At 34.8% G+C, this 12,310-nt stretch overlaps 1 protein-coding gene across 2 annotated transcripts in view; it reads right to left on the reverse strand.

Moving 5' to 3' along the window:
* The window catches only part of LOC143253956 (AT-rich interactive domain-containing protein 3A-like), a 106,173-nt gene that overhangs the window by 23,445 nt on the left and 70,418 nt on the right, over positions 1 to 12,310 (reverse strand). For both annotated transcript variants that reach the window (XM_076508617.1, XM_076508619.1), the window contains exon 5: positions 1,116 to 1,299. In XM_076508617.1, the coding sequence (XP_076364732.1) occupies positions 1,116 to 1,299 (184 nt within the window). The remainder of the gene's footprint in view (positions 1 to 1,115; positions 1,300 to 12,310) is intronic.

The raw sequence follows: 12,310 nt of genomic DNA on the forward strand, positions 1-12,310 counted from the left end.
CCTAAATAATGATTATGGTGCTATTACTGCATTATACCTGTGACAGTTGACGTTCTTTCTATAAATGGTACAAGTATATTCTATGTATATTACACAGTGTTCATGGCTTTATTTTCACGTACATATATTCCTCGCACAACGTTTGTTTCGTTGGTTTCTCGGGGAAGGCGAGACCAGTATGCGAGTGTGTAATTCACCGCAAAGGTCTACTTGAATATGAGCGATCAAGAAAGATACTCCTTGTAAACGCGCCATTAAACGTCACTTGAATTTGGCGTCCGTTTCACGTAGTAAAAATTGAAATGGCTGCCAAAAGTTTACCTTCGTCACATTGCTTATCCATTTCAACTCGAACGCGAGGGGACTTGGGGAGGGGGCTGAATTCCAGTACCAAATTTAAACTGGCTCGCCCAGTTCCTCACAACAACTTGTGACGTCAAAACTACACAGACGGCTACTCTACTTGCTATATATAAATATACACATACATACCAAGATATGTAAATTAATTACAAAAGTATAATAAAATAAAGTATTGAATGGACCTGAAATATTACTATGAAGTTTTCTCACTTTGTTAGGTCTTTTTGAAGTTTAATGCATTTTACAAATAAGTAGTGTACATAATAAAATCACTATTCATTCGGAAAGCAGCCAGTGAGCAGTACCCACCGCCACAAGAGATTTCTCCAGCTTTATCAACCGAATAAAGGAACTGATTGTCGCTTTCATAATGTACCAATAGCTGTGGGTGTGAAGTATGTTAACTTCTACGATCTGCAGTTAATCATGTTAATAACATGTGGAGCACATGTTCTGCAGGTTTTAGTATCACCTTCTGAGAAATAACAACTGGATCTTACCAGGTGGTATATTTGTTTGAAAATTTGAAAGTATATCCATTTTATTTCCGATAACTAGCAACTATTTACATATTGTTATTTGGATGTATAACCTTAGTAAAAATTTACTAAACTAACGATATCTGTAAGAAACATACACAGCTTACTAACTCCCATTAGATTCGTTTTAAATAGTTCCGCTTTTCCAAACTAATCCACTAAGTCATGATATGTAAGTAAAATTACAATAAAAGTAATATAATAATGGCTTACTGTGTGCGTAGTGTAAAGGCAGCACTGGTAATGGAAGACGGAAGATTGAGTCCTTTGGTGATTTCTCTCCAAATCTTTTTATTAATAACTTCCACCAGACCCCCTCTTGCTACCACAAGTTTGTAAAGTTCGTATAAGTCCAATACTTGCTTGGCCATAATTGGAATCCTATTCACTGGAGTTCCTAGAAAGTCGAGAATAAAAAATAAATTATAAATCTTTATGTTCTTCTAACACCATGGAAAAGTGTGGAAAGATAAACAATATAATTTTCCTTCCTCCAAACAGCCGATTTATAAGTCGTGGTTGTCTCTTGTTGCCAAAATTATAGCTGTCAAATGTCTTACTCAGTGATACTACTGTCCATTCTCAATCACCCCTAAACTGTAAAATGTCCACTCTTATATCGTTCCTCTCTTCCCGAGGGCTACAAGAGGTACATCTGAGGACTAGCAACTAAAAACCAGGTTTCGACACGTGTAGTGGACAGAGCATAAATAGCACATTGTGTAGTTTTGTACTTGACAACAATCGAACAAACAAAAGCCATTCTGGTAATTTAAGAACATATGGTATTGGAAGAAAGTGAAACAGCTATACCTAAATCGCTTTATTCTGAAATTTGAATTTCTACCATCTTTTTACTATCAACTGTAAACAACATATTCGTATAGAATGATCATTTTAACTCAGTAGTTCACTATAACTGTCAATGGAGTTAAAGTGAGTTAAGCCTTTTATGAGTAGAATCAGGTAAAATATTTCAAAGTGTAAAAAAGAAATGATAATATTCCACAGAAAACAAAATGCATTATGAAAGTTGTTTAATGATTACTTCCAACATATGTAAAAAAAAAAAAAAGAATGTTGCTGAAGAGATTAAAATCAGATAAAATGGAGTCACTTTTATTTAACGAGGCGTTCTAAAATCTTAAATTACAAATAGAGCATTTTGTTCACATATTTATAATAAGTTATCCAATAGCTTCATTGGTTTAAACATTTTTGCTCAAATCTGATACAGGATTACCTGCACCAGTCATCCCTAACTTAAAAGTGATACGCTAGAAGGAAGAAAGCTACTCAACACCACCCACCGCCAACTCTTAAGCTACCCTTTCATTAACAGAAATTTGTTTTATCCTAAAATTATAGTTGATGTTGGCTTTAAAAAATACAAAAACACGACTTCGTGCATATTTACTTAGGTAATGTCACAACATTAAAAACTCTGATATTGGCTCTAGCACTTGTAACATTATAATTACATCTCTAGTTGAAATCAGAAGCCTGCGATTCGTAGAAGAGACTCGAGTTTGTTTGTTTTTGTTTTCCGTTTTTATCATATTCTTCTAAATGTTCTTCTCTTCGATAGTTGAAAACTTTGAAGCGAAACGTTACCTGAAGAAACCAGATGCGTTATAAACATATTTCTATTATTACGTGACAGAAATGTTGAAATTTACGTTGTTGGTTTGTTAATCAGCTGGACTAACTGCGTCAGTTATTTCACACACAGTACTGAATTGAGACTTGGGAAGGAAAAGCAGTAATCCGTACAACAACATATGGCACATCGATAGACACAGGCACATAAGTTTCATTGCTATCAGTAGTGACAGGAAATGCCTCACTCGCCAATCATATTTGTGGTCCACGAACTAGGGTTCGGGTCTAGCACGGAGAAATTAAATGTTGAAAAAGAACTATAAATAACTTACTGTGAAGGGTTCGATGTTTCCCGACACACTAATTCAAGGGAATCGAGCTAGTCTTACCAGAAGCGACAAGGCTGTCTCGTAGTCAGCTGTGGGCATATGTTAGAACTAAGCTGTAATGCACATATCTAGTGCTCTCATTTATTCAACAAAAGAGCCTCAGTCTGAGCATGCAAAATCACTGTTAGTTATGTTGATTCAAGGTTAGGGTAAAGACTGGTGCGAAGCAAACTACTACTACAGTTGAAAGTTGAGGTATTCAAAGTTTCTGACTTGGTGTAAGCATTTAGTTTAGTCACCTTTCCAAGAGCTTGGTTACTTAATGTTCCACAATCTGTTCAAGAATAATCATTATAAAATGGCATTTTACTGAACTTTTGTTTTACAAGCGTACTAAATAAATAATACTGTGTTATTAATATTTATCCTTATCTTGATTTTGAAATTATTAAATTCAAATTTATAACAGTTACAATTCACATACTTAATCCAGTTAACACCATAACAGTTGTTCATGAAACTGATGATGCAAATAGTAGCTATCTAGCACTATCAGCCTGATAAGTTCTAATACGAAACGAAAGGCTGTAAGAGACAGATGTAGTGTGGTTGGCTTTATTTTTACTCACAGTTTCTTAGTATATATATATATATATATATTATATATATATATTACAGAAAAAACATTTGTAAACATCGAGGAAAATACACAACTCGGAGAAAAGCGGTCTAAAACGACATTGATGTTTAACAAGTATTCAATGTACATCTTAATTATTTCTATAAAATTCCAATTATCGATGCAAATAAATATATTATGAAAATCAACAGAGTCCCGTGTGGATCAGCGGTAAGCACTGGGTTTACAATATTAGAATTTGGGATTCGATTCCCCACTGTGGGCAGAACGCATATAGCCAATTGTGTAGCTTTGCGCTAAAACAGTAAAAATTACAACGGTATCACTCATATTGCATCTCTTTCAAAAGTTATCTTGCAATTTAATAAATGCATAATATTATGATTAAAATTAGAAAATAATTTTCACGCAGTGGCTAAACAGTATAAATTGAATTACGTTTTTATAAGAAGTTTAAATATATAATATGATAATTCGTAAAATTCTCAGCTATTTTCTTCATCAGAAACGCGTTTGTTTTTCCATTAATCCTTAAGCAATACAATTTATGACACCTTAGGCCAGCCCAACCCTAATAATATACATTGTACTTCCTCCAGGCGTTCCAAAACACACGGAAGAATTCTGCTTTGGGAGTAAACATGTGGAGCAACGCCTGTAGGACCTAAAAGAATTCGCTCTGTTATAAAATGTTGTTTACGACTAAAATGTTCGTTATCACGTGTTGCTCCTGAATATCTACTAACTGTTAATCTGAGTCTGGAGTCCAATCGACTCGTCCCCAAGACAAACAAGGGCTCAGTCACGTGCTCCAGATGGTTCCCATTGCTGCTGCTTTCACCACTTACTGTAAACCTACTAGTGGTCATGTGCGAGGGCAAGGGGTCACTACTGTCGCGCCGTTTCAGTCTAATCAGCGTCCACCCCCATCCTTTTTCAATCCTTCCTTATGCCATAAATAATCAATCGTATCTTTTCGTTATATTTATGATACTATAAAGAAAGTCCAGTCATTAACGCGAAGGCTTCGGAATGACTAAAGTAATAAACTCAGATAGAGAATAAATTAAGAGCTTAAAGCCAACACATGTGGATTGTGAAATAATTTTGATTTTCATTCACACCATACCATCTTTTACACTTAAAATACTAAGGCTTCTAATTAGCCTTGATGATTTGCTAGTGCAGTAAAATAAGCATCAATGCTCTGGTAATCTCGGCCTACAACAGATAGCGATTCTATTCCTAGCATCTATAATACTCATCTCACAATTTTATATTTCACAAGCAGCGCATGCTAATTCAATGTTTTACAGACGGACGGACAGATTAGGTTTGGACAATGTTCAATGTCGTGTTGAATTCTAAATACCAGTCACTTAATTACATTTTTGCTTTTTTTATCTTCCATGTGGTCTTTTTGAAGAATCAATAACAGTGCTTGTCTCGAATATTCAAGTAAAACTTCAAAAGAGTTATTATCTTCGTTAGTCATCCCTTACATTAAACTAACAGGCTAAAAGGAAAGCAACCAGTCAATAGCGCCTACGAGCTCTTGAGCTACTTTACATGTATAAATGGACTAGAACATCCTTCTTATAAGTCTCTCACGACGCGAGCTTGCAACAAGACACTTGGTACCACAGTCTGTCAAGCTCACCAGTAAGCCACACCCAGGCCCATCAGTAATATCTTATTGGTACCTCAACATGACGGTCAATTCAAGTTTGGGCGTGGGTTGGCACTGTGGTAAAGATATAGAATTTCGAGTTAACGAACCAGGTTCAAATCCAAGCGTAAAATATTCCTCCACTTCAAGCTGTGGGTGCTTATTATAAGAGTGGTTGGTGGGGTGCTGGTGATTGGCTGATTTTCCTGTTATCACTTGTTCAGAATTATTTATCACAAATACGGAGAACAATTCAAGTTTAGTTTCAATATAACGTTACTCTTTTTTAAAACACATTTATTATTTTTAGAGAAAAATGTATACACTACTAATATTTAATATCACACCTACTTAATATTTTAATAAGGAAAGTCTTAAGATGGAAGTATTAAATCTCCTATTTATTTTCAAACTGTACTGGAATGTAATACACGATGCCAAAACCTGATGTAACTCCCAACCATGTTTAGTTTTCGGTGTGAATTGATTGTAAAAAAACAACAGTAGTTCAAGAGATAACTAAGAAAACTATTTGTGAAAACATGGTATATCCTATCATTAACACTCTGTGAAGTGTAAATTCTTCATTTTACAAGAATTAAAAATCTTATAAAAATATATAAACCTTTAACTAATCTTTTCATTTCCTGCTTTAAAAAATGGGGATTTGTAAACTAATCTTCAGATTGATTGGTGTTTTTTTGACGCAAAGCAACAGGGCTATCTACGCTTATCCCTAGAAACCCCATTATGTCCGTTAGATCTTAAAAAAATAGTACGCACAAAAACGAACGCCAATGAGATGTGCAACAGAAAACCTATACGACAATGAGCGAGACACTGTGGTCTTCTTTCAACTGAGTTATTTAGTAGGCTAACCCATTCTTTGATCAATACACACCCTAGCGAACTCATCAGCTCTGCTGTGATGGAAGGAAATACTGCCAATAGGACAATAGACTTTGGCACGGCATGAAAGTGTTCTCAAAGTGGGGCAGTGCCACTTCGGGTCAAAAGGGGAGTTCCGATATAATAGGCACACTATTGGACGTCTTTCATTCCCACGACCCTGGAATCAAAGCTAAGAAATATCTGGCCGGAAAGCAATATTGACCCTGTTCGATGCACTGTATGGTGTCCACTTGAGGACCCTAGCCATGTAGCAGTAACATTTTATTTGACCCGGTCAGAAAGCTGTAGTTTCCGGGGGTAAAGAAGTTTCAACTATACTTCCCCTTCCCTAATGGTCTGATATGTTCACAAGCACGTGAGCAAACACTTCACATCTGCTTGCTTCTATTCGTTACGAATGGACTGGTTACAGATGACAAAGCTTCTCTAGATTCTCAGTCTGCACCCCTTACATCATAACATATACTTTGCCTCAGTATACAACTTTTAACGTACGATCAACAAAGGGAAATATTAATGAGACTCGATCCTAATTAAATATCTTCAAATCAGAAGCACTAGAATATGTTTCATAAGTGTACGAAGTATGAGATATATATATATCCATATATTCTGAAATACCAATTTTCAACGTCAGATGTGTGGTTTCAATATTTGGTTTACACAGAATTTCTATTTTTGGTTAAATTTCATATTTAGTCTTCTATCGGGTAGACTAAACCTGATTTAATTATTTGACTATTTTATTAATTATTTTGTTTCCTCTAAATACACTCAAAAAATAAATCCAAGCTTATATAGAGATTTCTAATGGGGCAAGTTCTCTAGTATAAGAATCTGTTGTTCTAAATATTTTGTTATATCTGAATTTATTACCATGGTGATATGTTCTAAACCGATCGCATAATTCATAATTATTAGGAATTACATTTCTTTTTTCTCTACTAAACGCCCTTTAGTAAAACAAAAATCAATAAGAAAAACGCAGTAAAACGATATAATTAGTTCATTTTCAAAATATATACCTGTTTTCATAGTTTGTTTTCAATGACCGTTTTCAGCTCAGTCAAATACATACTATCCATGTTGAAAAAAATTACATATAAAAGGTTTTATGTTTTCAATTATATTCACAAAAAGTTAAAATGTTTCTGTGTCCTAAAACGTTGTCCATACAAATAGCAAATTCATTCACTGACTTATTTACTTTAAATATTCAATATAAGCACACAGTGACATAACATTTGTATTTTAAGTAGGTTTAGTTTGTTTTGGATTTCGCGCAAAGCTACTTGAAAGCTATCTGAGCTAGCCGTTCCTAATTTAGCAGTGTAGGAAGGCAGCTAGTCGTCAATAACCACCGACAACTCTTGGGCTACTCTTTTACCAACGAATAGTGGGACTGACCGTTAATCATAACGCCCCCACAGCTGAAAGAGCGAGCATGCTTGGTGTGATGGGGATTCGAACCCGCGACTCTCAGATTATGAGTCGAGTGCCTTAACCATGTGGCCATGACGGGCCTATTTTAAATATATTATGTTGTTTTTATAAGTAACAAATAAAATTTAATGTTTGTATTTTTTATAGTTTTAAACCTATAAAAGTGTATTTTTTAATCCAGGAAGGCAGCTAGCCATCACCACCCACCGCCAACTCTTGGGCTACTCTCTTATCAACGAATAGTGACATTGACTGTACCATTATAACGCCTCCACGGCTGAAATGGCGAGCATGTTTGGTGTGACAGGGATTCGAACCCGAAAGATTTACACTTAACTAAAAATTGAAATCCTGATAAACTTGATCATTAAGAGAAAATTCGTTAAAATGCATGTTGTGGCTACCCTTCAATTCGAGCTCTGGATCTTAACATAATAAGTCCGTACCACTGTTCCACCGGTGTACGACGCCCTTTAGTTTAAGGGAATTTTTTGAGTTTCTGAATCATTGAGACGAAATCCTGTAATGATGTACCACCAGGTGAAACATAAGTATAACTACTGAAAATGAATTATGTTGTTATTGGAAACGCCCAGCACAAAACTTTGTATGTTATCGCGTCGTTGTTATTGTTATCGTTGGAATGATGTATCACCTGGTGAAACATAACTACTGAAAATGAATTATGTTATTATTGGAAACGCCCAGCACAAAACATTGTATATTATCGTTGTCGATTTCACCTTCCTTGTTCAGATTTATGAGTAGCTGACCATGAATTTGAGCTCCAGATTTTGTTAATAACGTTAAAACAACAAAAATTAATAGTACTTCGTGGTTTTTACTTGTCATCTCAAACTGTTAATGACATATTTATCCATCTGTATGTTCTTACGATATATTAATGAACTGAACTTTAATTGATTGTTGTTTTTTCTAATACTTAAGTTAAAAGGTATTGGTTGTTCAATCTACATTTAGAAACATGGTTAGAAATAAGAGCATGTAATACAATTCATTTAAACCTGATTTCAAAGTACGGTATGGCTACAGTGACCCTCACCCTCTCCTAGTAAACGTCAAGCCTTCTTTCCATATTTGTACAATTATCGAATCGATTTAATATTACAGGGTGTGATCACCATTGGTCTATCAAATAAATTTACATAACAGGAGTTTATCACCGCTGGCCTGAAAAATCAATCCAACATTACAAGTTTGATAACCGCTGGCTGGTCATCAATGTATGCGTGACACAAAGTCCTTATAACAATACACGAGAAATACAACAGCAGAAATTACTCCGTATACTTTATATTTTGAAAACATAGTTTGGTAATACACAAAGTAACGTTCAAAGTCGTATACAGTACCATATTTTTAATACATGCTTCGCTCCAACAGATACCCAAAATTTGCTATTATTTTTTTAAAACGCCGAGCTGAATCTATAATGATGTAATTGGGAGTTCTAGGTATAATTGGCTTAGGCCGTTTCGAAGCTGTATGTATGCTGTAACACCAAGTGCTTGAGAAGCGACTGAATAACGATGGCATAATTAAACAAGTAGCGGTCAAGCTGAAGAAATGTGGGACAAAAATTAAACAACAGTAAAAACGACATATCTTAAACACAAAAAACAGTCTGTGAGAGTTACCTTCAAAACTTCTGATTGTTTCCAATCAACAAAATTATACTAAGCAGTTTTACAAATTTCTGAACTTTACGTGATTGTTTGTTTGGAATTAAGCACAAAGCTACACAATGGACTATCCGTGCTCTACCCACTACTGGTTTCTACTGGTGTGAATCGCAGACATACCGCTGTACCATTAAGGGGGGGGGCGACCTTTACGTGAGTACTTCGTCACTACACGAATAAAACTAGCTTGAATTATTAACTTAACTTTGAAAACATTACATTTTGTCAAATTCTAAATTTGACACTGTTAAGATCTAATTTCCAAGCCAACTGACAGATGTTTTTGGTAACTTTTAACATATTAAAATAAATATGTTTTGAGAAATTGCCTTAAAAATAATATACTCATATACTTTATAAAGAAAAATAATAAATAATGAATAATTCATACAACATTTTGAGATTCATTTTTTGCTGGAAAGGTAGTGCAAATCCCATTCCGGAATATTTATACGTTACCTAATGTAAAAAATAGGTTGAACACACACTACCTGAAAGCAATGAAGTTCGTTCTGTTGTTGTTTTGGGGGAATTTCACGTAAAGCTACTAGAGGCCAATCTGCGCTTACCGTCCCTAATTTTGAAGCGATAGACTTGAGGGAAGACGACAAGTCAACACCACTCACTGCTTACTCACGGGCTACTCTAGATGAACAGTGTGATATTTGACCATTACTCTCATAACCATGCGGACCTAAAGTTCAAAACATATTTCGTTTGATAAAGGGACACGAACTTGGGATTCGTGGTGTGGAAAGGTTACATTGGACCACGGCTAGTAGAAAATTAGGGAACTGACTTGCACTTTCACATGACACACACAAAAATACTGGGATATGATAAAATAATGCTCTGCTATATAATTTAAAACCACTGATTTATTTATAAATACGTTAACGCCAACAAACAACACTAAAGGAACAGAAAGTCACGAGTGGTGTTTGCTTGTTTTGTTTTCTAAAAACATAATTGAAATTGCTAAAACACATTAAGATATACTACAGAATTTTAAAAATATTTGTTACCTTTCCATTACTGAATCAGCAAATAAAATAATATTATAAATGTATGTATATTTATATATATAGGGACGTGCACAGATTATTATAATTATAATAATATTTTAACCATCAGTGCGACATCGCTACCGTAAGGTGAATGAATGATCATAAGTGAGAATGTGTGGCAACTTGTTCTGACCTATAAAAATATTTGTTCATTTTGAAGCAATAATGTTGAAACTTAGAAAACAAACAAACCAACTACATTAATTTTACAGGTAATAATTAAGTTTCTTATGGTTAACCCTTAAACATGCAACAGAACATACTAATGCTTTATTCCTCGTGTGTAGTGTGGGGTAAAAAAATTAAAATTAATCAAAATTTTCAATTATGAATTTGTTGGTGTTTTTTTTAATTTCGCATAAAGCTACACGAGGGCTGTCTATGATAGCCATCCCTAATTTAGCAGTGTAAGACTAGAGAGAAGGCATCCACTGCCAACACTTGGGCTACGCTTTCACCAACGAATAGTGGGACTGACCGTCACATATAACGCTCCCACAGCTGAAAGAGTGAGGATGTTTTGTGTGACGGGGTTGAAACCCACGACCCTCAGATTACGAGTTGAGCGCCTTAACCACTAAGCCATGCTGGGCCATTCAATTATGAAATTAGGGTGAAACCTTTTTTCCTACGTTTTAAGTTAAGATAACTCTGACATCCATCATTTTGAACTACTATGTAAAATACATACTAGCACCCACTGTCATAAACAATGTTTGACTCTTTTAAACGAGTGACTAGACTGACTGTCACTTTTATGACACACTACAGGAGCAAATGCGGAGTGTGTTGAGATACAACTATGAACCCTCGGATTCACAGTCTGATGCAATTAAGTTCACTTTTAAGCAAACTAAGCATTACATGATAATTTGTGTGATATAAAATGTGGAAGACTCGTGACTTATCCTTCATATAGTACAAATTAATACACGGTACACGTGGCTTTAGATATATCTTTACACTTCATGCTATTACACATCAACATAAGATATGGTCATTGCAAACAGTATTAAGAACATCAAGAAAACTGGGTAAGAGCGCTAAGTTCATACACAGCCATCTCTAGTTAGGAATGATGATCAGAGAAGGGTAACTACACAGGAGCGCTCGCCGTCTACTTTCTGACACAATATGGAGTTAACTGTTATTGTTACAGCTCCCACGTACTTGACAGTTCTCAGTGAACTCTTATCACATTAAATATTAGGTTACGCCCATCACTAAATTCTCAATTGTAAGCATGGCTATTTTTGAATCTAAAATAAAATTATTAATAGTCAACTTAATCTCCAATGCACTTTCTAAGTACGATTAGCACATCTCAGTATTTCTTAGTAAAGAAATAATTTATTTAACATTAAAAAAACTGGATGTCCTGTATGTTAGCACCTGAACAGTGCATGTAAGGAAATTATAAAACTATAAGAAATCTATAAAATTCCTTATGTATAGAATAAATAATGCTGTTTTAAATTAAGCACAATGCTACATAATGGGCTATCTGTGCTCTGCCCACCACGGGTATCGAAATTCGGATTTTAGAGTTGTAAGTCCACAGACATGTCGTTGAGCCACTGGGGGGCGAATAAATAAGGAAACACAGATGATTGTTACGATTTTAAGAAAGATAAAAACAAGACCAACTCGTGGCTGTGCATTGTATTTGTTCAATTAGTTTTACTAGTGTTATAGCTCAGAAAACGTATAAAAACAGCAAACAAACCGTCGTATGTCTTTCAGATACAGATCTTGTCTTGAGGTAAACATTGCATACAGCTTCTGTTTTAACTAGTTCATGTCTTTCTTACAGCTTGTAAAGAGTTTCAAAACTGTATCTTTTGTAACCACGAAGTTTGACAAACCGAAAAGTGAAGATTAATGACCTGACAAAAAGTTTGGGATTAAAGAAGTAAAAAATGACATATTCATTTAAAAATCCATTTATACAGATGTTTGTGTGTTTTTATTATAGTTTAATACTAATGGTGGAAATTCTGTTTGCATTCGCTTGTCAGCAATTGTTAATTTTTCAAAAGCCTT

Source organism: Tachypleus tridentatus, chromosome 6, assembly GCF_004210375.1.
Source record: "Tachypleus tridentatus isolate NWPU-2018 chromosome 6, ASM421037v1, whole genome shotgun sequence".
NCBI classification, from domain to species: Eukaryota; Metazoa; Arthropoda; class Merostomata; order Xiphosura; family Limulidae; genus Tachypleus; species Tachypleus tridentatus.